The sequence below is a fragment of the Ostrinia furnacalis genome, unplaced genomic scaffold (assembly GCF_004193835.3).
Source record: "Ostrinia furnacalis isolate ACB-3 unplaced genomic scaffold, ASM419383v2 OfSCF0074, whole genome shotgun sequence".
NCBI lineage: Eukaryota > Metazoa > Arthropoda > Insecta > Lepidoptera > Crambidae > Ostrinia > Ostrinia furnacalis.
Genome location: NW_021130313.1, coordinates 176,431 through 204,407, shown reverse-complemented (window position 1 = coordinate 204,407; position 27,977 = coordinate 176,431). Strand labels below are relative to the sequence as shown.

The 27,977-nt window shown below is 35.4% G+C and overlaps 1 protein-coding gene across 1 annotated transcript in view; it reads right to left on the bottom strand.

The window, feature by feature from the left end:
• The window catches only part of msR (myosuppressin receptor), a 50,844-nt gene that overhangs the window by 11,557 nt on the left and 11,310 nt on the right, over positions 1-27,977 (bottom strand). Inside the window, exons 2-3 of the mRNA XM_028301043.1 lie at positions 7,674-8,537; positions 6,441-6,624 (exon numbers count right to left, since the gene is read on the bottom strand). Coding sequence (XP_028156844.1) covers positions 6,441-6,624; positions 7,674-8,471 — 982 coding nt within the window. The 5' untranslated portion in view covers positions 8,472-8,537. The remainder of the gene's footprint in view (positions 1-6,440; positions 6,625-7,673; positions 8,538-27,977) is intronic.

The following is a 27,977-nucleotide window of genomic DNA, read 5'->3' as shown; positions in this document are numbered from 1 at the left end:
AGTGAGATCTTGAGAGACCCCAAGTGTAGCTCACAGGTGTGAATTGTACAATGTTTAGTGCGTATACGAGTAATACAAATAACAACAAACTATTATTAAGTGGATTGATTTAAACATTGTGTAACCACTAATAAAATGTCTGGATGAATAAAACATACATTTACAAGGTGAGCTCTATTTTGGCTGTCAATCTAAGATCAGGGGATTTATTTATACCTACCTATCTAACTTTGTCTCAGTCCCATGTAAACAACTAAAAAAGGCAATTATTTACGAACTAATCGAATAGGTAAGTATTTATAAGATAAATGTGTGTGACATTTAAGTCATAAATAAATAAACCCTCTGTATTAGTAGCCACACCCACATTCTTTGAAAATATCACGACATACGAATGCCCACATACACGAACTAGATAGGTACATTGTACATACAGCTTAGCTTCAAAAGTATTTAATGAGATCTGAAGCAGTCCCGTGTCCACTTGTCCGTGGCAATGTCATGATCACAGGAGTGGAATATCAAAGGACGAGATAATTAGCAAAAAACGGACACTGTGTGACAGCTGAGATTAAATTATAACGTAAATGACTCAACACTCACTCCACCATTGTTGAAATCATTATACCTAATACTCTACCTATTTGATAGAAAGTCTCGGAAAATATTTCAATGGCAATTAATTAAAATTAACGATTGACGATTGTTTTCATGTAAGTAGGTATTTCTCCGCCATTCTAATATTTTTCTCAAAGCTGTATCTTAATTTGAAACGACTTTGAATCCCCATGAGAACAAAGTTTTCGTTTCGGTCTCTTTAATCCCAATATTACAAGTCTTTTCCCCAACTCCCTATACAAAACCCACTCCATTAATTAGCCATAGATAACAATATTAAATTGCGTTTTGTTGCTTAAAATGGATAATGAATGATCTTAATTGAGGGCCGCGACAGACACGTTTCGCTATTTGAAAAGCTAATATTAACAGTAATTACTTCCAAAAGCCAGTAAAGACGAAAACATAAATAGGCGTGACCTCTAATAATACTAAATTTTCCGAGCGAATAATCGCGGCGCTTACACACGATGATCAAAGATTAGTTCGTTATTTCTGTTTCTTTTGTAACAACATTGTGGTATTTATAAAATAACAGACTATATGACATCGAGCTGAAATAAAAATGCAAATCAGATGTTTTGACTGCCCGAGAAGATTCTAGGTTTTAGGTATTTTGAAGACTTTCAACAGATACAACAGAGAAACAACAGAGTATGACTTACTCTGTTGTTACTGACTGGGGATTTTCATAACGTTTTGCTAGAATGGTTGCATGGAATGGGAAATCACAAATCTGTTAACTCGTATGTAACACAGAGATAAACAATAACATTTTGGTTTTGTCTGGCTCGTATCTTATTTATTTCTTTACCGAAGTATGTGATGATGTCAATATTATCTCAAAACTAGAACGTCTAAAACTAGATTATGTATGAATCAGAAAGATCAGAGCAGTCCTGTGGAACAAGGGCAAGGGCGGCGCGACGGTCGACGAGTGAAGGGACCTACACGTTACCAAGCGCTAGACATCGCATAGTATTATAAACTCGACTCTAAGATCATAAAATAACTTTTTGATATGCTTATTTATTACATAAAGCAGCAGAAATGAGTTTACACAAAATCAAACTAAGATTGACATTTGAAGTAGATGTTAAGGACTACTGACTGTGCCCGTAATTTCGAAGATGAGTCTCAACATTCACGATTAATTGCTTTCTAGTCAATCAAGACGTCTCGTGCCTATAAATCTTAGTTATTGTTAAACGCTTTTGCTATTATTTTTAGTCGTAAACTTTTTCATGTTTGTAGTTTTATTTACTACTAGAATTTGCCCGCGGCTTCGCCCGCGTTAATTTCGCTCTACAGAATTTATAAATCTATCCATAGGTCACAGGCTAGCCTAAGAATTCTAATGATGAAAAAAAATTCCAAATCTTTAAAATATTAGTGTAAAAAAGTTACGAGTAAGTCATAAAAATCAGTTTAGAATCAAATGGTTACAAACTGAATTCATTCATATTTGCTTTTAGAGGGACATTTTATTTTACTGGCACCACCCGCGCAGTGCACCTATAAAGTTTCTCGTAAAAACCAAGCAGCGGATTCATATTTTATGCTTTTCAATGCAAATGAATACAGTATGAAATAACCGTAAAGGCTTGTTTGATCGTTTCGTTGCGGAATGTTTAAAACACGTAATAATATTAATAGGCATGAATTATTAGTCACATTTTATACGCTCTGTAGCATTTAACAGTATTTTAGTACTTATTCACAAATTAGACATTAATGAACTTATACTCATTAGAGAATGAACATATCTACTTCTAAATATGACTTGTTTGTTTAAAACGGCATCACTTCCAAACCTACGTCTAACCCAACCCTTGAATCACTTGATGGATGACGTGAGATTACAAATGTTTAGCTCAATTTTGACTTAACACTCAAATACTTGACGTATTAAGTATAGTGTGTTTGGCACATGTCATTGATGACTTAGCAGAGCCCTTTCCACGAAAGAGGCACTCTCTACACGTAGCAAAAGCGTAAAGCACGCTTGTTATGAAACAGATACAGAAAAAGGCATTCTACGCCAACAAAGTGTCATGGGGATGTATTTTTTGCTCTCATTCCCATTATGTTAAAAGAAACATATAACATAAGAACTCTCTCTCTGGGGTTCCGTTGAGCAAACTGCAGAAATATGGGTGAAATTATTTGCACTAACTGCAGTAGTTACTCGTATTTATCTATTTTGGATAAGACTTTACTTATTTATTAATCGATCCGACCAGAAAACCAATATAGGTATTGTGTCAGCCTTTTGGAATTAATATCCCAGGGGTTTATTAAAAGTGAAGGAGTATTAATAGTCCAAATATCAAACATTTTCAACAGAGTATAGTTTCATACGCCGGTACAATGAATAGTTTGTTGCCCGAGGTAACCATTAAAAGTTATACCATTCCCTCGAGGGCGCGCGTACAAAACTATGTGTCACTTACGGTCACCGGCTCTGCCAACAATTGCCCTATCGATCGAATACTTACTGCTAATACTCGAATATTACAAAACTAGTTAGTAGAATGTTTTGCATCAAAATGATGAATAATAAAGGGTCTAACCACACAACTTTTTATACAGCAATATAATGTTGACCCTATAAGTATACGTACCAGAAAGGCCCATTTTTGTTTCTTTTTTGTAGTGTTTGTTACTGTATGTCATGTTGGTAATCAATTTAAAAAATAATAATAAATGTTGAATAGTCTACAATGCTTGATCTCAATAGATTGAGTCTATGGTCAACATGAGTCGACCCTAATCTAGAGCTTTTACCTCAACATCCCAACACGTATCATACCCTAATTTTATTATACCTATTCATATACGTGTAGGCATCTTATGTAAAAGTGCTTTTTTTAAGCCTATTTACAGAAATAAATGTGTTTTATTGAGTTTTTTATCACAGGCGGCTTTCCAGTATGGCCTTTTGAAAGTCCCGTTAGGATATCCTTAATGATAAGTGATCGCGGAAACAATTGTGCCGTGTCCTTTCACACTTATCCACCTTTGTTAGTGCCTTTCAAAAGGGTTTTCATGTTAAAGCCTAAATGGTAAAGTCAAAGTCAAAATTTCTTTATTTGTTTAGACTAAATAGTTCTTATAAATCGTCATTTTGCTCTTAATATGGTATATTTAGCTATTACTGAGATATATTGTGAACTTCAATCACATCAAGTACTAAATGTAATAACAGACATTACCACAATCTGGCACTTAGGTGGAAGGTCAGAGGTTGTGAAACGAAACTCTCCGAGTGGCCACCACGTTTTCCCGTTTCCAAAACACTTCGCTATTGTCCCTAATTTGGGTCATTTTTGCCGAAAGTAATTGTAGATACGCTCCCGCCCATTGGACAACGTTTTGTTCTAATAATTCGCACAATGTTTTTATTCCTAATGACTTGCATTTCATTAAAGTTTCTCGGCTTACTTATGAGGTACTAAAAGCTATATGAATATCTATAGCTTTTGAGCGAAATCTTTGAAAAGTTAATTATTTAGGTGATTTTTTCATGACAATGTTTTTTTTTATTTGATGCAGATGCAAAATTTTACTCGATAGTTTCTTAGTAATATGATGAGAGAGATAGTAACAGATGATAGTGATGAAAATTAAAGTAAATCCACTTTCATTTAAAAAATGCGTTAAAATTTACATCTCTAGATCAGTCGCCCAGCAAGCATAGGGTCGTGGGCCAAGGTTGTGGGTTCGATTCCCACCTTAGGCAAACCGATTTTAATAAGCTTATTAAAATTAAGCCCTTGTTAATCAAAAGCAAATTTTTCACAATAACTTCCTTTGTAGAAAATTGTCTGATACAACTTTAAGGAATTACACCGTATTAACAAAGCAGGGAAAGAAATAACAAATAATTTGCTGCCGCACGCAGGGTTAAGATTAACAACGGTTGGCTGTTAATTATCCGAAGTGCGCGTGTTCAGGTTAAGGTGGGAGGGAACGAGAAATTAAGGGATTCACAAGAAAATTCGCGAGGACTAGACATGATTCGGATATATTTAATTAGGTATACCTAAATCACGAAATAATGCGATTATGTAAGTATGTATTTGAAATACCTATATTCTTAATTAGGAACATAGGAAATAAACAAAAAGTGACTAGCAAACTGAATGTTCCAATATGCTTAAAATTTCGACGATGCCCCACAACTAAGTATATGTAGAGTCAAATATTTAATTTAATAATATTTTATTCAATACTTATAAACGACTGCGACAGAATAAAGTTTATGATATTTCACCACTTATAAAACTTACCAACAAAAGATGTTTACGTAAACACGTTTATTTGTTTTTGGCAATGCAATGGCACTACCATTTAATTTCTGCGAAAATACGTAAGTATCGTATTTCACAATATTCATTACACCAAGTTTATAAAAGCCATAAATTCCTCATTTAATTAGAATATGCATCATTGTCATGCGTATATTAAAGAAGCCGCGGATAATGAACTAAGCGAGATTTATATGGCCACTGAACAACAACCTGATTAAACCCTACATGGGAGTTTTCACCATATTCCAAAATTTTCCTACTCATTACTAACAAATGTGGTTCAACATTTTGTATTTCATATTTATTAATGAGTAATAAAATACGCTCGTTAGACCAACACAAACAAATGTTATCAAAATACTTCGTTAAAATAATTACTGATAGCAGTGTTATTTAATGTTAAAACTTTCGTGATATTCTCTGAAAATCTGTGGGCTTAATCGTCAAAGCTAGACTTCGTTAAATAGATTACACAACAAAAACAAAAGTATTTGTAGCTGTATCTAATTTATACAGTTATTTATTTGTTTAAACTTTTGCACACAGAAATAATGTACAGTGGAACTTCATGCTGGTTCCCGGGAAATATTATATCAGAAAAAAACTTTATGAAGTGGCAGAAACGATACTTCCCAAAGGCAACATCTCGGTGACAGCTGACAGCATTTTAATTTTATTATATGATTATTTCCATGGAACTTTATCCTCTGTTAAGCCCTTAGATGAACTTTCAATATTATGTATAAAAATTAATAAGGATTGGTATTATCAGTGATCAATTGCCATAGTTGAAAAGAATCGACTTGACTTGAAATGATTTAAATTAACCCACTGAAACCCAAGTTTAAAAATATGAGATTATTAAAATCAAAATTGACATTCTGATCAAATTCTTCTGATTTATTCCAGATCTTTGATTAATCTAGGTTGTCATCCTTAATTCTACGTATTAGATCAAATTCCAAATCCCTAGACTAGATAGTACTGTTCTAGAAATTTCGAATCAAGGACCCAAGTTTTGGTTATTACGTATTACATTCAGGCCAACAACGTGAAACGCGCTTACGGATTAAAATTCATATTATTTAAATGCCTCCGTAGACCAGACGGTAGAGGTAGACGGTAGTGGTCACATTAGCCTTGGCGCAGACCACCGATTTTTAGTTGGCCGATAGTTGGATCAGTATGGAGATGTATGAAGGTACGCACATTACACCGATTTGGTATCGACCGATTCTTTATACAAATTAGAATCGGGCCCAACTATCGGACAACTAAAAGTCGATGGTCTGCGCCTAGGCTTACGTGTGAGACTCATTTCGGTAATTCTAGGTTAGCATCCCATTGGGAAGCACGATATAAATTATGTGTATTTGTTCTAGACACTACCGTTTGGTTGGGACATAGCAAGCTTTAAATAAACATGATTTATTCATATCAGGTGCCAAGAAAGATAAATAATTCAAAGCCTAGAAGAAGACTGTAGAAAAAAGGAACTAAAATACTCACCAAAAGCATAGTAACAGATCTGGAACAAGTGAGGTGCGATGGCTGTGAGCAACCCGAAGAGGGCCTGAGGCAGTTCCGTAGCAAGGAACAGCCCTAGTAGAGCCACCAGCATCCTCGTGGTCCGGTCAGTGCGCCCGCCGCCGCCTCGCTTGCCACCGTCCTCGTTCAACCGGGTTTTCTCTCCCTGTGTAAAACGGTAATTCATCTATTTTGTTGCATTTGAGGATAGTCGCCTATCTATACGACGCCACTCGTTTCTGTCAATAGATACATTTTAGACAGGATTTGACAAGACAGGAATTTTCAACACTGTGCAATTTGAAAAACATAAACAAACCTTTCTCTTTTGGATCTGCAAGACTACTTAAGTATACTATTATTTATATTTGAAGTAGAATTGCGATGATAGCATTTTAGTTCACGGTAACTTTCCAAGAATACAATCGTTGTTTTTGTAAATTGACTGACCTTTCCTAGGTCATCTAATTTTGTGAAGATGCTAGTGTTACAAATTGAGTTGTAAGACTTCTACTATAGTTAGAAGATACAATACTTATGTAAGTAGGTTTGCGAATTCAGATGTTTAATTCATTCAATCAGTAAAGGTACACCGAAGTGTAATTTTATTACAACAATATTATTTGGAGAAGTTCCACGAGCTTTCGTAGCAAAACAATATTTTACGGGAAATATTAAAACCCCACTTAATCAAAACCCCTTTAAGAATCCTTAAGGGTTTTTTAAGCCTAAGGGCTTCGGTAGTAAAAGAAAATTACAAATTCGAACGCCTTCCCCAAAAGATAGTGAGAGATTTATGGTTTTCATGATAACTTATCGATGAAATCCAAAATTTTATACACGACTCGTGTGTCATTTGTACGTTGGAGTGTTCGAACATTTTTTTCATAAACATTACATGCAATTAGGTATTTATAGGTAGGTAGGTACTTTTAAAAATCTAGCGAGTACACTTTATAGTTTTATTGCATTATTTTCAATGGGACTGTCTGCTTCGAACAGCATTTTCTGCCGGCAGTATTTAATTTAGCTCCGAATAAATAATTAATGACTCAGTGCCAATAGCGCTCTCTTCAAAACGCTGCATCTAGACTCTAGAGAGCTTTTAATCTGCACTCTACAGAAAATAAGGAATTTGCTGAATGTGATTGAATTTCTTGGATAGAAATAACATAAATAAAAGCTATGGAGTGGAATAATTATTCCAATACATACCTCATTGGTTGTGATGGCTGATTTCTTCAGAAGCTTTTGTCTTCTTCTATCACTTGACTTCATTTTCAATATCAATAACACGCTTAAAATGGATAACACTACACACGGTATAAGTTTAATAAATACACTGTAAATCCAGAATATAGCAGTCAACAAATCTTTGTTATCAGTCATTTGTATAGCGTATGCACGCTCACTGTCTCCACTCGAGGTAGAGTTCACTACATCTAAATCACTCATAGTTTCATTCACATTCGCATTCAATTTCAACTCTTGGATGTTCATAGCAAAGTAAATGGGAAGACACAGTATTGGACACACGGCATAAGCCACACCTATTGCTATGTTAGTGTTCTTTTGATTGCACAACGTCCTGTTCTTTTGGGGGAATTTTATCGCGATGTACCTCCAAATGGCGAGAGTGATGGTCAGCCAGATGGAAATAGTGTGGAAGGTTTGGCTGAATATGGAATGGAAGTAGACGAAGACGGCCCACCCGTATGAGTTTTTGTTGTATTCTGAGCTGATTCCCGTGTATAGGTGAAGTGCGAATGGTATGTAGTCAAGCATGACTAGGAGGTCTGCGACAGCGAGTCCTGTGAGGATTGTGTTGGTGGAGGAGGCCATTTCCTTGCGGCTGAGGACGGCGATGTTGACGGAGTTGGCGGCGGAGCCCAGGAGGCAGATGACGAGTGCGATGTAGCCGTGCACTTGCGTGTACATGCTCTGGAACACCTGGCCGCCCGGCACGCAGTACGCCACGTCGAGGCCGGAGAGGTCGCTCCCGTTGCCCGACATTTTCACTTCGCGCTCTTGGCGCTCGTCCACGTCAGTCCAGGTGACAGTCCAATTTATTGCCCATTCCTGAAACAAGTAAAAAATAATATAGTTAAGGCTTAAGATATTCAACGATGACGTAATGTAGCAGGTATGTTAAATTTTGTTGTTTAATTTGAATAAGTTCTTACTACTGTTTAGATAAAACTTAATACCTTCGCTATTGAACAGTGAGGGGAAAGACACAGGCCATCGAGTATTTAACTCGTTATGTAGAAGGTACAGCATTAGATACAGTACTTGTTGTAACATGTTAATCTTTCATATTAAAATCAGCAAAACTGTGCCTGCTTGGATTGGTTTAAATATTTACAGAGCAACAGGCTCTTTTTCAAAATATCTTGCTGAATAAGCATTAAATGAGCAATGAACAGTACATAAAAAATCAGTAGCACGTGTAAAAGCCATAAAGAGGAGGCCCGTAGGTCGTTCGTTACCGTCGGTAAACAAATAGCTACTCAAATACCTATAGGTGCAGGATAATACGGCTTTCCGCCCCGGGGCACATCGCGCGTGTATCCGGACTCTTGAGGACTCTCCACAAAAATTCAGTGGTACATTATCGCCCTTATCCTCTTTATCTTTGTCTACCGAAATAAAAACGAGCTACCTAGCACCAGAAAACAAAGGAACATCTGTGGCTATTATGTTTGAACAAAAACATCTAATAAGATCCAGAGAAAGTTTATGTAGTATGTTTATGTGTGATACGAAATAAAAAGATAAACCCATAGAAATAGACATACCAAACTAAGAGATCTAGTTTTAAGAGCATTCGTTGACCAAAAACATTGAATATTTCATTTGACCTTGTTCCATTAAACTACTCTAGGTAGTTGCATTTTGATAACGTTGGTACCCACATATTGCTTCATTAAACAGTAAATATTGATTGCCCGCTTTTTGCGGTTCTAGTAAAAGATACATTAACCTAATTTTGGTGTTAACAAGCGATCTCTATTAATCTTAATCTAATCCAAACTCTGTTGTCCTACAAACTACATATTTGTCTCTACCGTAGCTAAAACTAAAACTTGTTCTATAAGAGATGAAATCAGCATAAAATCCGCAGAAGAAAGTAGGCATGGTAACTCGGAGAGTTGGCAGTCTAAAGCATCCATGAGCAGAGCACGTTGTGTATAAATCGGCAATCCATGAATAAAGATTCTCAAATGAAAATGGTCGACAGCACATTTGTTGAAAAATAGCCTGTATTACAACGGGATTAGACGCTACCTACTGTGTTTACCTTGAAGTGCTGTCGTTCGTACATTGGCTAACGCAGCATGAGACGAACTGCCCAATAGGCGATCGCCCTAATTAAGGTTGGGGAGAACCATTGGATGACCGAGGTCGGCTTGCTTTTGTTTCGCTTTATTAAAATTTCTAATCACGTAACGTTGAAATTTCGAAGAACATTTTTAACAGTAATTAATTCCGAAGCAACTGGCCGTTAAAATGTAATTTTACAAGTACAAGCTGTGGTACAAGCCCGGGACGTTAGTGCTCGGCTACTAAGCTATGGGTTAATTAAGCTTTACTATAAAGCTTTAGCGTCTTTGCTAATTCTTCGGCGTCTGCAAATTTTTAAAGCTTTCATACCTATTAACCACACTGTGTAAACTTGGTCGAAAAAAATTTGAGAACAGAATCATTTCTTCTCCTACTTAGTTCATACTTACCATTTAAAAAAAGCAAGATTTAAATCCCTGCACGGTACCAGAACAAAAGATTTCTGTAAATTGCTTATAAACAAATAAAAAACAACTACAACCTATTTAAACTCCCCAATTTCCGATATACTTAGTAGGCTTTAGAAGTTTTCAATAACTATCTTAAAAAAAAATCTTTTCCAATCTCAACATATGAAAATACTTTATCCCGAAGAATGTTACAAACCACAGCTTTAACTTGAAACGCCGGACAAAATACAATAAAAGTAAATGAACCACGCCGGGGAAATGTCATAAAGTGCATTTTATTTTAGTGCAGTATTCGTCCTGTATAAAATGAAAATATTTCATTCCGCAAATGTTTTCGATTTTTCTTTGTTAGAAGATTCATCCTATCGAAAAAAACAGTAGGTAGTCACCTATTAAATAACAAAGCATATAACTTTGTTAAACATATAATGCTAATACTTACTTGTAAATATATCAGTAAATACAAAGGCTTTGCCTGGTAAGTTTCCTATAATGTTTGCTTAGTAAATATACGACGAGCAAGAGCCAAATTAGGCTCTATTATTGTTACTATGATAAGATATGTGACTAATGTTGTTTTCTCCATTAGACACTGCTAAGTACATGATGTCTAACGTAATGTGAGTACCTACATTAATATTAATTAATAGTATTGATTAATGAACTCGCATTAAGGCTGAGTTGCACCACCTAACTTTGACCGTAACTATAACGATAACCGGTGTTTTTTGTATGGAATTTGACAAATTTTTGACGTTTGTCAAAGTTAAGGTGGGATGGTGCAACCCAGCCTAAGTCATTAAAATGTTGTTAGGTAGTTTATTTCTTCTAAAAGTAAATTGAAAAGAAATCTACTAAGTCCTAAAACAACAATTTCTGTTCAAAATCGTGATGTTTTCGCTACGTCAATTATCCTGAAGTTACTCGTGCTTACAAAACAGTTTATGCATTATAATAAAGAGCTTTACGAATTGAGTTCTGTCACGAATGTTACGTTGTCTATATCAATTAATAAACCACTCAGAAAATTTTCCAACGTTATTACACAACAAACAAGTTGTTTGTAACATTCGTAAGTTATTTTTACTTAATACAACTTGAAATAACTGGGTCGGGTTTTATGGACGACGATTGCAGCGAGCTGAAAGTGCGGACTTCGTGCCTCTTAGCGTTGGACTTTCATTAATCAATCTGTGTAAACAAACTTGGGCCCATCAGTTGGGCAATGCAATTAGCACTCGGCGGCCCTTAATTGTTCCAAATCTGGAACTCCTGATAGCCTTGGGAGTTTGCTGCTTAGTAGCCGCATACCTACACAAAGTAGTTAAGACAAACGTACACCAAGCTTTGGCATAACTTCGTGATACGTTGACTACGCGTTCGCATTTCAGACATATGTGGAAACGAATGTAGCGTGAAAACATTTGTTTNTATGGTGTTAATAATTGTTCCAATTATACTGACGGAGATTCCCCAAAGGTCCTCAGTTTTTTTCATATTTAATTCTCTAAAGGTTTTAATTATTGTATTACAATCTATATGCCTGAACTGGAGCAGACACTGGCACTCGGTGACATTGGATTTTAAAAGAGACTGCAAGAACTGGTGATGAATTCAGTTCTTTAGTTGTTTCAGACGCAATATTGGAGAAGAATGTCTCAAATGTGGTTGCAACTTCTGTATCGGAATTTATAATTTCTACAAGAACAAGAACAAGAGTTTATACAAGAATATAAAAAAGCTACACTATTTATAACAAAACTATACCTTAGAAACTTTACAAAGAGTTCCAGTACAATAATTCCAGTTAATCTAAATTCTCTCCTCACACTTCTCACTCCTATAGGTACGCAATCAATCACTGTTCAAGTGTCCAATCTATCCGTATAGGAAACTCTTTGGTATTTGTTCGACAGTATTCTTCACTTTCCAGTACATAGGTATACTGAAAAATACAAGACATATTTAATTTTTTTAAGTAGGTATTGTTGAGATTTCTGGTTAGAGATGGTACTCCCACTTTTATTTCAAATAACCTTCTTGGTTATCTGAAACAAATTGCTTTTTTTATCCGCTGCTTAATAAGTACTGTTCATTTGCATTGATTTACTTTTTTTGAGTAACAATAATGAAAATTGAAATGCCTTCAAATAAAATGTAAATGTTTTTAGACATTTTCAGCTGTAAGGCACCTTTCATAACTTCAAAGAAAATCACAGTTATTTATAGACATTTCGTGTCACGAAAATCTTAAAAGGACAAAGCTAAAGAATAAAACTTTGTACTTAACGGGTAGGTAAACATTTTGCGGGCTGTGATTGATTAAAGTGGATACATAGGTTGACTTCGGTCGGGCTCTCCATTGTTGCACCGCTGAAATTTCCAATTAATTTTGCCTCGGCCTGTCTCGTCGTCCACTATGAAAAATTAATTGTGGTATTCGCGGTATTGAATTAGTAATTTAGCAAATGGATCCGTTAATAACGGGGCGTGACGTTATCCGCTACCGCGTGGGTAATCCCACATTATAGATGTGTAATTATGATCTAAACCACAAAATATCTAAAAGTAGTAGAAAATGAATCTCTATTTCCCTTGGTCATCGCATCATCATCATGCGTGAACGGCTGGACCGATTTATCTTAGTATGTAATTATTTTTTGTTGTGTTCCTTATTGTCAGGAGAAGCCTAGGTTCTTATATAAGAAAAAATAAGAAAGTTGCCCGAAAAATTAAAGAAAATGAAGAACTTTAATGGCCATATTAATTCTTAAGGCAGGAAGGACAACGTCTGTCGGGACAAACTAGTTTAAAGTAACAATTTATTTTTTCAATAGTTGCAGCCCTTTTTAATTATTTTCCATAAATTATGTTTTTTTTATACTTATTAATTTTAGGTAGCTCAGCACCAAGTCATTCTTCGTTGCAGGAGCACCCTCACTAATTAACCAGAGACGAATGCAGAATTCGGCCCACACTCCCTGTGCTGGGCAGAAGGCCTAGGTAATGTTCGCATATTTGTCCCTCAGTTGCCTTTTACGACATCCCAGGGATGAGGGAGCGAGCCCATTTTACTCCGCCGGAAACAGGGCTTAAGTTAAGGTACTTTTATAAGACCAACAAAAACAGGGTAATAAATGTTCAATGAGGTAAAACAGTGTTAATAAATGACCTCCATCAAATCTTCAAAGAAACTGACATGGCATTCATTTACAGTCGGTCAATAGCCAATAAACACACATATAAAGCGGAAACGTATGTTTCAGGGATGGTAGGTATATTACATTAAGAGCACGCAAATGATCCCGAGCTTCCACATTTCCTCGAATTCTGACCTACTATATCGAAATAAGGACGGACGACGTTTAATTGGATACACGTTTCACGTATTACATATGTATACTATAATCGTCCATACGTTACCATACGTAGGTACGTTATAAGCGTAATAATAAAAATAATTGGTACGCGAATTTAACAAAACTAAGCTGAATTGTACTCTGGTGACTCAATAATAAATAACATGCTTAAAAAATACATGTGATGTATAAAAGTATACATGAACGATGCGTTTGATTCCTGATATAAATACGACTTTCTATAGCAGACTGAAATACGAACAACGCCGTGATCAAAAGCTAGCTTTACAAAGTTGAAAATACCCAACTAAATTTAACCGGGAAATATTCGGTTTCGATGATCATCGAAACTTCGATTGCTATTCAACAGATTCATTCTGAAATAATTGAAACAACTTTCATCCAAATTATTAAACATTAATAAAGGCTTATCCGAAATTGGGCGGAAATTAATGAATCCTTAACAACGTCAAAGATTCATTCAGTAACTCGAGACTTTAACAGCGAATACTATTTCCAAATTTTCTAATATTGTCTGAATTGTTTTTTTTTTTGCGTTTTCTTTATTTATAAGATTTTTTTTATCAAAAGATGTGTGATTTCATAGAGACTTAAGTTTGTGTGTGCATTATGTGCATTTATTTCCTTATTTCAGTAAGTATTCACCAAACAGTCAGTCTTGCTACCCATGCCACGTGATCGGTACCCAAGTAGCATTTTACTCCATTTAAGAGTTCACATTTAGTTCCAATGTGTACTTAAAGCATTAGTACAGTTCACTCGTGATGTATAAGCTGTATTATTGCAATTAATTACACCTATACCTGTCTAAGGGACTTATAGGAGTGTAGACTAGTGTAGAGTTATACTTTTTTTATACGATTGTTGGTGTTATAATACTCTAACAACTATCCTTTAGTCAGCCGTCTGACTAAGAGCATTATAGGAGGGTAGAGATACGGCAACCGCTGTTTAACGGCCTACTTGTACGATGTTATAGAGCTAGCATTTTAATAGAACACACGTGGTCATTTATAAAGCCAAAGGCTGTTATGTTTACTTGTTTTAGACTGTTATACAGCTAGTAGCTGTAGTAGGACTTGTTTGTGATAATTAAAATAACCTTTTTTTACTATCTGTACAAAAGTGTTTCAATGGTTCGCATGTGCACTGTAGGCTGTTAAAAGGACTATATGTGTTGTCCATTAACATCAATAGCAGTTTATTTGTCCACAAGTACTACTCTTATTTGCTTTAAGCTGAAAATGAATGTGAATGTGATATTCTATTACACTTTTCCCCAAGCCTGTTTTTAGTTGTATTTATGGTGGTTCTGTACATGATGCAGAGGAAAATATTATGCCTGAACCTGAAAGTTCCCTTCAAAATATACAGATATCAGAGTGTGATGATTGCAGTTCTAGTGATAGTGAATACAATTTTGATTTAGACAATTATTTAACCTTTAGCAAAAAAATAAGAACATGGGCTATTGAAAATCGTATTCCTCATTCCGCTTTGAATAAATTGTCAGGCATAATAAACGAATTTAAACCGGGAACACTACCGTCTGATGCTTTAGGTATTCATACTTGACTATTAGTACCTGGGCTAGGCGATTTAACGGACATTAATAATTTTTATTGCGGATCTCTAAAATTTCAGTATTTGAAAGAATTAAAGATACACAATTGACCTGAACTAGGTACATCTTAAAGCTGTACATAAGTTCACATTAGAATAAATTTATAGACATTAGCGCTGTAGTGGTACAAATGTGGAACTTAATATAGATAACAGCATTCTAACAGAACACATGTGAACCTAATATACGCTCACCGCATTAAATTGGAGTTATAACAGTTCACATAGCCGTATTTCATTTCCACCATTTTGTTCTACATAACCTAAAATATTTACCAAATAAATCTCCAAAATTAATGCAGATTTATCACAAAATTCGCAGATAGAGCGATTGAGTTTTGGTTTCATGTTATAATTAATTACCGTAGTATAATTATAATGCCAATACAATATCAAAAACTGAAAATTGTAGATTTCCTCTCAGCCAGTTTTAAATATTTTAAAATGAATATCGCGTTTTTACAGAGGCGCGTAAATATTTTAGCTGTAAATATGTATACATTTCACGATAAAGTTGCATTCCCAATGGCATTAACATTATTAAGTATTTAAAACCCGTGTTATTATTTGCATAAATGATTATATTATCCGCCCGAGTTGTTTCCTCTTGGCACTCACGTACAAATACCAAACTAATATTAAAATGTGGAAATAATTTAGGACACACGTGAACTTTATGTAGCATTGGAGTACTTTTGTCGGACTTTATAACTTTGAAAGCTGTGCATTTAGCCACTTGTTACTCTTTATTACACTCACGTACGTTGTATGGTTCACACTGCGTCCCATATAGTGCCGTAAGTCAGCCTTAAGTCCGATGTTACTACTTAAACTGCTATTATAATGCTATTATACTGCTAATGTACAGCCATAGTGAACTTAAGGCTGTCTAATTTGTGCCCAAACTGGTTCTATAAAAGCATTATAGCAAGCTATACAGCTCGTATACAGCTGACATACACAGCTTGTGGAGTACATGTGAACGACTAGACATACTATATAGAACCCCGAATGCTACTTGGGTATGGCCAATCTGAAACTCGGCCACTACACACAAAGACCGGGCTGCAAGATCCACAATCTGAATAGATTCGCCTACAAACCTGCATCCAATATGTCGCAAAACAATTTTCTACGATGCTATCCGGATGCACACAGCCCCGTGTCACAACCCATGCCTACCGATGCAAAATTTCATATCTGTGGAAACAAAGCCTCTGCATCTACCTACGTCCTCTACCAACGCTTATCGCACACGATGTTATCAATTATTTAATATTAATAATCTCACCTTTATTAGCATCGGATTATTCCGCGCCGCTTGCCGCAATTTCGTTTTTGCTAAACACACTCCAGAAATTATCAAATTCTGCAACGTTTTGTTTCAACATCATCGTCGATATTCATCTCCATAAAAGATAATCTAGAAACACAGTTAACATTTATCTTGATACCTAAAAACACAGTTTAGTAGTCCTAATCCTTCGGGAGGTCTTCGATTTACCCGATAAATGGAAAAACACTAGCGTTTCCAAATCACTGACATTGGGAGGATATCCTGAGGGAGCAGTAAGATTATATCCCAACTTTATTTGCTATCTGATGAGAGTACTATTAGCAAGTTCCACGCAAGGCAATTATTCTTAGCTTCCACACTATGTCTACTTAAGAACCATTTTCGCCGGCAGCGGCCCAGTTCTATTACATGGGCCATAACAATTTGTTGCCGCGTTAATCAGACCCGACCCTTGGTGATCGGATACAATTATAGGCACCACTATACCACGCTTATACCGTGATTATTTACCTTGGCCGTCCATTATTATGCGAGATAAGATGACGTCACGCTTAAATTGAGGTTTAGAAGAAAGACAGAGACACACACAGGCTCAGCACGAAGGCGACATGAATAAGATGATATGAAAAAAAAATAAAAAATATGTGTCCAATTTTTTTTATTATCTTTCTGACGGACTAAGGGCCGATTTTTCAATCGTCAGATAACTTTTAACTGAAGAATAAACTTGTCATTTTGACTATCAATGTGCCAAACTTATCTTTCAGTTAAAAGTTATTCGACGATTGAAGAATCAGCCCTAAATAGAATTTCGATTTCATTACCCAGTCATCATCCCTATTGTAGTCATTGAGTTATAATGTACTACGTACTAGAGAAGACATGTCAACTAGACTGTTTCTGGCACGTAAATAGGTCCACGGACCGAAATTCAATTAGTATGTGCTCAGCGGTTGCTGTGACAACACGCTTGAGTGCAGTTTTGTTTTTTGAAATATGCCATCCTATAGACGAAAATACTGTTCAAATAACTCCAGATACATATTAAGTAAAAATCAAGGAATGACTTTTTACCATTAAGTTGTACATTTATGCACTTTAAAACACTAATTTAATTTTAATTTGTTAATTACAAGGCGTCACCGCGGCGGCAGCCATTTTACGAAAATTTCAAAGAATAAAAATCGCAGACTTGACACTGACGCATAAATTAGTATACGAAAGGAAGGTTAAATACAGCAATAAAAAGATTTTTTTAAAGATTATAAGCACTTTGTATTGCACAAATTACTAATAGTCCCGTCCAGCCCCTTGTGTTAAGCTAAATAAGCTTGGGTTACGGGTGGGCTCACACAATAGTCGTGCGGCATCATGGATCAAACTTGTTTGAATCTCACTGCTGTTGTTCGTATGCGACTGGTTAGTTAGTAAATCACCCTAATTATTGACACCTAGCTCACGAGATAGGCTAAAATTATAATAATTGTACAGTGTGTCTGGTCACCAGTGTCCGACCCGTTAGGGCGCAGTAATATGATCAATTTAATCGACAAATCCAGTATTAAAAAATTACAGCTATTTTAATTTTTTTAGTTTCTGAGTCCGGATGGATTCATTTATTTACCAAATCTACCGATGTACAGGACCTATGAGTATAAAAGTGATTCGTTCGACAGCTGAAAAAGTAAGCAATACGTTGTCATCAAAAGCTTCCATTTAAATTTCTTAGAAACACTTGGTAAAAAAAATGATGCTTCTTTTTAGATTTTTCAATGTTACAAAAAACTAGAAAGTTTTACATTTTTAGATGCACTAAGTCATTACCTAAAAACTGATATACCTTGGCTTTAAATCAACTAGTCTAGGTGCTAGCTACACAGGAGATGCAGCGGTGAAAAGGAGAGGTGGGAATAGTCCCGTAACTTCTACCTCACAGCTATTATACGTGTACTCAACCACTGAGATAGTTAACAATAGAGACAATAAAATAACTGAAAGTTTCTGACTTTCAGTTATTTTATTGGTTCTGGAGTGAAGGCGTGGGTCATCCCTAGCTTTGTTCCTACCGTGACGAGTGGGAATTTTTCTAAAATCTCAAGATGGACTGACTGAAGATAGCAGGAAGACGCTGGGTGCAGGCCACTATCAACTGGGCGATGTGGAAATCATTAGAGGAGGCCTTTGTTCAGCAGTGGACGTCCAGTAGCTAAAATGATGATGACGATGTTTCCTTACAGTATCCAATTCAATAGGCAGAAACTAAACGTAAACGAAGTGTCGCCTCTGTAATGGTATCATTATCTATAACTCATAATATTTCGTGCGCTGTTGGATGACAGTTTTAAACTAGAGATGGGTAATTTTTTTATCGAATTAGAAAATACCAGTTAACGATTCTCAAGGCGATTATCGATTACATTAGATTTTAATCGGGAAGAAAAATAATTAATGGCTTAAGCATCAGTATGAAGCCCATACGCACTTGTAGCACAAGTAACACGATTAGCCTCAGTCCCCTCAGTTGTGAATTCGGAATCGCCAGTTGTAATTTTAAAATCGCATCACAGAGTGAAGTAACTAACACCAAAAAACGGCAGAGCGAAGTGATTTCGAATGTTTCAACTGCTACGTTTTGTCACTTGTCTAGGAGGGCTAATTTTAGTCTAAGGGAGGGGAGCTTAGATTACATTACAGGAAACGCACAATATAATAAAATAAAATAATGTAAGTAGCTGAACCTTTTTGCTATTGAGCACCATGAAAATTTAACACAATTTAGCGGATTTGTTTATTTTCACAATCGATTCACAACACAATGTCTATGATGAGGCGACCGCAGGAACGTCACTATTCGTGCAATCCTATCAATGAAGTACGACATTTTCTGGTGCAGATTTTATCGCCATAAATTATGAAACTTGATAGTCATGGATTTGACTGACAGCTGTCCGTCAAATTCCCGCCCCGCACCCCGCACTGTACATATTTTGTTCGCGATGTCTGTTCTATACGTAGTAATATTACTTCAATGATTGTAGTGTATTTTTGAGTACACAGATGTTTTTAATTATCGTAAAATATCATTCAACATATTTTTAAAGACCATTCATCAAAAATTCAATTTATTTGCTTTATTTGAGGTCAAATTATTTATGCCAGCCTCATAAATAATAAACACCGTTTAAAAATACGCTTTGTAACTTAATTAAAAAGAAAAATGAAGGGGCGTAAAAAGCTAACAAGGATGCTTCTGGCTTTAGGTTCGTTTCATCAATAATAAAATTTCAGTTTATACAGTCCGTGCAATTTACGCGTACTTTTATAATAATAATTACAATTTACACAGTTCGTAGATGTTTTTACAAATCGACAGACGCATTCTCAATATGATTGTAATGTTTCTTTCTTTTTTTGCTAAACATTTAGAAGACGGAATTTAATTCGTGATTATTTCTAGAATTTATCATTATCGCACTAAAGCTTTGTACAAATGCATATTGTGTATTTTTGGCGAGCAAAAAGTACTTACTTACATACTTATTAAGTGTGTTTAGCTTTAGAGCCATATGCAAAGACTCTTGTAGCTCTTAAATTGCTTCTTTCGTAAAATGTATAGGTTAAATATTTACATACTCTTCGTCGCATTTCTCCGCTTTTTGAGGGCATCCGAATTATGTTCACAGACCAACTTTATTACCGAAATGACGAAATTTAAAAGAAGCCGAAACAAAGAAAGAAGTAATCGCAACTTGAGTAATCTTTTTCGAGCCTTATATTTCCCTCGTTTTCGTTTTACGCCGACTGTATTTCAATTTTAATTAAAGTGGCAATTTTAGGCCTCAGCTGATTTTGATTTGCGAGGTTTTAAATTGAAATAATTGTTAATCAATCATATTGCAACAAGTAATAAACATCATTTACGTTATCATGAACACTATAAACCGGGCCTTTTCAAGGCGAGAGTGAATAGGCACTTACATGGCAGATATGTATTCAAATACCTGCCTTGTTATGCATAAAAAAATATCCAGAAAAGTTTTATTTAAGCCTAAAATATTTTTAAGACTTCTTTTTCATTTTGCTCTGAGTAGGCGTATTACTTTAATCCCAAATAAAAGTTTCGTTAAACGACTCAGCTAAACATCAGCAAACATGTTTTTGTACTTAACAAAGGGGAGAGTTGTCTGGATAGTTTAGTATAAGTTTTATATCTTTAGAAGGTTTAAGCTAGTTGGAGATATTTATAAATTGTAGATGTTTATTTCGATAAGGACACGGAACGTACGGGACGTCACGTGACCATGTTTTGTTATGTTTATCTCTCTTCGCGAAGAGTAGAGAGGGGAAAAGGAGAAATTGTCGCAACGTATGAACCACGCCTCGGACTCGTTACGTGACAAAGTTTATGATTAAGGTAAAATAAATAGAAAAGCGTTCAAGGTTATAAAAGATAAACACAAACAAAATGTATTATTAAAACTCGCTTACACATAGTAAAGCAATCATTAAAAGCTTTTTATAGCACTGAAAAGTCTTATTACGTTCCCTAATTTCCCTGAATAGCAGTATCGAGTATTTGAAACATAATAAAGCAATCAAAATACCATTTAAGAAATGTATTTTTACTTTCTTTTTCCTTCCCAAGCGAGTCATATTACTTTATTAGCTCATTCATAGGCTTCACTCGCCATTGCTAACCGAAACAACGTTTGATCGAAGAGGGTCATAAGGGCTGTTATGAGGCACTAAAAATGTCGTTTGCATCCTAAATTACTATCTTTATAGCTGACGATAATTTTAATAGTTACGGAGAGGTACGCATCTGCTAAGTTGACGACTTTATCTTTGCTCTTTATTATAATATTGATACTCGATTATTATGTCGATATCTTTTAGATAGCCCCTTTTCCTATAGTTACAAGAACTGAAGAACAACTGCTATTAGTAAAACAAATGTCGTAAAACTCTCAACTACACGCAAAGAATAATATTGTTAGATGGGCAGAAGAAATTATAAAGGAATATTGGATAGTGGCGTTATAAATGGAGCACCTTTTATTTTACGTCCATTATAGCAAACTTCTCTCGTAAGTATATTTAGCTGAAGTTTCATGGAGGCAAACTTAGTAAGAGATACTATCCAACATTACTAACGAAAAGTAATCTAATATTTATCAAGACCCAGGTAAATTATTCTCTTGGTGACTGGCTTCCTTTGTTTTTCCCTACAAATGAAATTAAATGCATGTACATAATGCATGTGTAAAAACGTGAAGCGACTTCCAGTGAAGTTGACCTCATTTTGTATAGGAACGTCCACTATAGGCTTTTTTTGTCAATATTGATCCACCTAGTATTAAATCAAGTAAAGTACATTCTGTGATCGAGGGACTACCCTTGTCTCAACTTCTCAAGTTGTCAACGATTTTATTTATAACTTGCCGTTCCAGGCTTCTGTTTTCATATAAACCTACAGAATAGCAATAATGTATACCTGTATACATTTCATGCAAAATGCGAATTCTTCTTTTCTGCGTTGTTTTGCTCTGAAACTTTTGGAGAGACGTCCCTTAAAAAGATTTTGATGTTTTCTGTAGAGTGTCGTAAAGCGGTTTGGTTCTTGATTCGATTTAACACTCCACGCGCCACAGAAAAGTGACTGAATCGTCGATATTTAGTTACAATTTCTATTATTATAAATAACTTTCTATTATTATAAAAAGTATAAATAAATAACTTATCAATTAATTAACTGTCTTTCAAGTCTTGGCCGAGAATTGTTAAAGCTGAACGTAAACTCTATTAGATATTTTAGATAATTTTGAAACTTTTAGATAATTTGAATGGACAGCCTTAATCAAAACGCTTCCAATAAGTTTAGCAGTCTGCGAACTTACTTTGTTTATTTCAAAGACCGTTACGGTGTGACTTAATTTATCACTCGAGTTTCATTGTCATTTTGAACGCTATGAATGTCAACCAAACTGATTAATTTCTTCGACGCCAACTGTAGACACTTTCATTTACGTTAATTACTCGCATATAATCTTGTTTATTCGAATTATAATCAACATTTCGTTTAACCAAAATTGTTGTAGTAACACAGTAATAGAAAATAGATTACGTATACATAAAAAATAAATAGAAAAGTTAGCGTGAGGACCACTTGTAGCAGCGCCATGAGCATGATTGATCTGGTAGAAACGGAGCAGGCAATTCTATTGGCCGATTTGCTGTGACTAATGGTTTGAGAGAACCGTATTACAGAAATCAAATGGATACCATTCGGATGGCGGAAATTTAATACTGTGAAAAATAAAGAACCCACACGCGGGACTGATTGGACGAACGTCTTTCTAACAGTGTTCAGTCATGAGGAACAAGCTTATTACTTGTAATCTGTGAGTACTTACATGCCTTCCGATTTTGTAAATCTAATTTTCGCTTATTGGACGTTGTGACCAAACGGACGAAAATATTGTATGCCTTTAAACCTTTAACTCTGTCTTGCAACCGCTTGTGAACATAAATTATGAATAAACATTAATGGTCCCATTGCGACAGACTAAACAAAACTTATTTACCTACGAAATGGGGGAATAAAATGATGAGTAAAATATAGACGCGGAAACTGAATCGACGCGCAAAATATACAAAACACATTCATTCAAACACGTGGTTAACATTGGTGTGAGAATTTTATAAACAGGAACATTATATCACTTAATAATGGACGGTAATACTTTTAACCTCGCAAGTGTAAGGTACATCTATCTTTGCGGAAATCCGAACATTTAAAACAAATATTGGCGCAATAATTTGTGCTCCCCGTGATATACGATCGGATTACGCGCGCCGACTTCAGTGATCCTCCCACACCATGATGCCACATTCGACTACGTCCCACGCTAATTATTTTATCATTTCACTAATGCTAAAGTGCCTATGGGACTCAACAATTTTGATAGTAAGTAGGTACTTACCGCAACGTTTACGTTGGAAGATCTATTCTGGAGGGGTTTCTGGGGTAGGGCTGTCCATTATTGGCAAATATGTAATATACCTACATTATGTTTAGTGTTGGAAAATTAGTATGTATTGCATTTGCTGCGAGCGATAAATTGGAGTATCATTTAACCGGGAATACGAGTTAACTGACTTGCACTTACACTACACCTCATTGCAGGATACAACTAAGATGTGTAAGTAATAACTTCGTGTGGTTATTTTTCTAATAATTAATCTGTATATCCATCTCCTTTACAACATCTATCACGATCCGACAAACCTAAGTTCATTAGACAGCACAACTCAAACTACTTCAAAGTAAGTAAGTAATTAATATTGGAATTCAAAAGACGCTTATAAAGACAAGGTAATCTCGATGTACGATTAAAGTTTAATTAAAATTTACAGCAGGCAATATGTAGGTACACTTTGAAGGGCTTTGTTGTTTGTTCGCTATTATAAGACCTTTCAGATTATAAGTAGACCTCCCAGGCTAGGATGTGGGCAATGATAAACTTTTACCGTGGCGTTTTATCGATTTTGCGCGATAAGCCCATACATTTGTCGTCTAAAATCTTCGTTAAGATTTTGTCCTGGGGCGCATCCTAGGCCGACAGGTTAAAAAATAGAATGATAATCGAAATCAAATATCATTTCAAATTATTCTAATTAAGCCCTTTTTAGGACACTTATACCTACCTATCTCTACTTCCCAAAATAAAGCAAAACCAGTTATATCATACTCATTAGTAAGCGTGTGTCTATGACTAAAATATCAAACGTTTGGGTGGAAAATTGCGAGTGGGAAGGTTTAAATCATTTATTCCTTAAATAACTGTAATGCAACTGAACGTTAATGTCAACCTTTATGGGCCATTCATCTAGAGAGTCTATGAATCAGTCACCCCAATCAGACAGTCAGTGATGTGAATTTAACTGTTAAATCGAAATTTCGACGTAAACAAACTTAAGTGTTCACGCTCAGCAGACAGTCATAACGTCAATTTCGGTTTGATGAATAGACAACTGATGAATACAGATAATAGAGTAAGTAGGTACCTACAGAATAGTAATGATACAGTTAAGATCGTAAAAAATACTCAATATTAGTCAATACAGCCTACTTGACTTTCCTTACTGCAGTAATTGAGCCACCAAATCAGGTGATCCGTCTGCTCGTTTGCCTGTCACATAAAAAAAAATCATATTCTAAACCAACGCTTATAACTTTCTAATATTCTAAGCATGAATTCAGACCTATGGATGGTTAGATATCAATGCTTAGACAAATACTTACTTAGTTGAATCTGATTTAGAAACCAGCCGGGCTAGGATGCGCTGTGCGCCATGATATACTCTTATATCCACGTCCAAATGTATGGGCAAAACGATAAAAGAGCGTGATAACCGCTTATCGGCGGCGCGCATCATAGGCCTACAGATTCTATAATGAGTGTCATTTCATCAAGGTAAATATAATAAAATTCACAAAACAACTTTGGTAACGCCGAACGTAAATTCCAAACACGACTATTCAGGCGACCCGCCAATATCCCATGTGGATTCAACACTGCTTGCAAAACACTATAACTAATAGCTCAGTTTGTTAGTTAGCCTCAATATTGCAACGTGTGAGCAAACTGTAACCATTTTTGAATAATGTTCCCTGATTATTTGCACAGGAATAAATCCACACTTTGTATTACCACTAACCAAAATTAAATGCATAGTTTTGTTTATAAATTATTGCATGTGATTATACCCATTCGCCACAGCCGTTAAGAGCAGTATAGTATTATTTAATTATAATTTTAAATTGGGTCTCCCTACTGCGATGCCGGAGGTCGGCCTTCATGAATATTTCACAAATTCGACTGAGAAGCACATGGAATGGCCTAACTCTAATATCGTACTTAAACATTCAGCCACTTGACTGCGGTTCCAGCTAAGACTTCAGCCAGTTTGTGCTACTAACTGGAGTTACCAAATGGTTAAGGGGGTCCTGCACAGAATCCTTAAAATTGTCATATTTTTAAATCAGGTGTGCTCTGCGATTAGTAACTTAAATACATCAAAGTAACTTGTGTAGGGTAGCCCAATCCTTGATCTAGGTCGCCGCCTTTTCGAAATTTTGAATAAATACGTAAAAAATTGATAAACAACATTTAAAATGCAGACATATGGAAAATTTATTTCTTCGAGAACTTTGTTAATTTAACGTATGAAGCAATAATTTTTATATGGAAATGCTTAAATTAATATTTTGAAGGTCGCCCCCTTTTTCGTTTTTGGTATTAATGCATTAATATTGAGAATTTTTGATTTTCCCAAAAAAACTTTGCCGTGAAGAAATCATCAGGCGTTTTGCTTTATCGTAGCTGTCAAGTGTCAAATGTGTGTTTGTCAATCCTTTACAGAGTAGTGTAGAGCGCAGAGCATGCAAATAGTATCTCTTTTGTTATGACTTCGATTGTTACGAAAAAATATTTAACTTATTTTATGTGGCTAGAAAACCCTTGCAACCTTTCTTTGCCGTTCGTTCGTTTCAGCCGAAAGACGTCCACTGCTGGACAAAGGCCTCCCCCAAGGATTTCCACAAAGACCGGTACCACGCCGCTCGCATCCAGGTACCACCATATGTGTACTTTATCGTGACTGACACACTGTATAAAGAAAGTATGCTAAATGAGTAACGCAAAACAATAAGCGAAGTGAGAAAAGAAAAGAGACTTTTGAACGAGGTTCTTTAGTAATAAAGTAATAAGTTAATTTTTTTTTATATTTTTCTTGCAATAAACTTTCATGTGTACTATCACTCCAGAGATGGGCGTTGTTTTACAAAACCACACCCTGTATACATGGGTAGAACGCAGCCGTAGGAAACTGCTCGTGTATATTTTGTAATACTCGTCGTAAATCTGCGACTACAGTACAAAGTAGACACGAATTTTGCGTACTGAATACAGTTGTCGTGTTTAATTTTTATTGTGGATGCTCGCTTCTCCGTTTCAAACTATACCTACTATACCACTTACACTTGACAAGAGTGTGAAAAAGTTAGTTTGATACTTATTCAGTAAAATATGGAATTAGATTTAAGAGTATTTTTATTTCTTATTACTTAAATATATTTTATCGAATCAATATAAAACTAGATTTTTAACACTCTTGCGGGTTTTTCAAAATAAACTGATTAGGTAGGATTAAATAAATAAATCGATAACATTTTTATTTAGAGTAGTAGGTACGCAGTATTTGCGTAACTGCTCATATAGTTTGGAAGAGTTTAGTTAAAAAAAAGTTATTTCCAAACTATACTCGATTAGTTTCACACCCTTGCGTTCTGGCCATGTCGTATAGAATGGAAAGACTAGACATACTCTCTAATCTGTGTCTACGATAACAGCCTATTTGAATTGAACGTCTAGGAAAAATACTCTTTTACGAAACTTTTTTAACGCCTTTGTTCATCAGAAGAATCAATATTAGTTAGGATTTTTATTGTGTAAGAATTTTCGCAGCAATACCAACAAAAAATCAAATCCTTCCTTTTTCCTAATTAAAGTATTATAAACTCACGTTTTGTTTAGCAAAATTAGTGAAATGCGTGTTTTTACTCTGTATTGAGTCTCTTTTGTCTCTACTCTGTAAAGTAGTTCGTGTGCGATCGTGTTAGTTCGTTGCGCCACCGCTATCTCGGCTAGCAAATCGTAATTTTTCGTCGGCGCTGCACCCCCTTAATGCTAAGAACTCTACTCTGGTTACGATTAAATATTCTCGTGTGTTTGTGGAGATACAGAGAATATTATGTTAAGCCTTTAACTACAGTAATCTTCAACCCTCCACCTTAAAAATCGGCTTTCAACATACTCGTACCATTAAACAAAAGGCTGTCAAAAGCAAAGAATGAGATACCCTAAAGTCTTTATCCTTTGATGTGGGTAATGGAGATGATCGCATTTATCTTCACGTGAAACTACTCAAGTAAATAATTTTATGAGCATTAGCATTTTGGACGACTGTAAAAATTAGTTACACACCCAAATACACTCACACGCTTTAGGTCATGCTACATTCGGTAAGACTTTTTCCTGCATTTTTGACGGCTTTTGTAAGTAAGTACCTACGTTGTTTTCCATTCATTACAAAATTTTGCAACTGGCACAATGTTGTATGCGTGATGTAATTGCAAAAATATTCATATATTCCCCGGGGCGTGCCACAGGAGGTTTTCCTGGTAATTTGTTTCCAAGTAAGTACCTACTGAATGTGTTCGACAAACATTTAGCTCTATCTGACGGCCTAAACAAATTAAGCGATTAATAACATTAACTAGGTACTATTGCTTTATGCATATTTGTTTCGGACTAAGTAAAAAAGCTTTTTACGAAGTTGTGACGAAACTCTTAAGTTTTATGAATAAGTAGGTACTTAACGTCATGTTTCTTAAATGAAA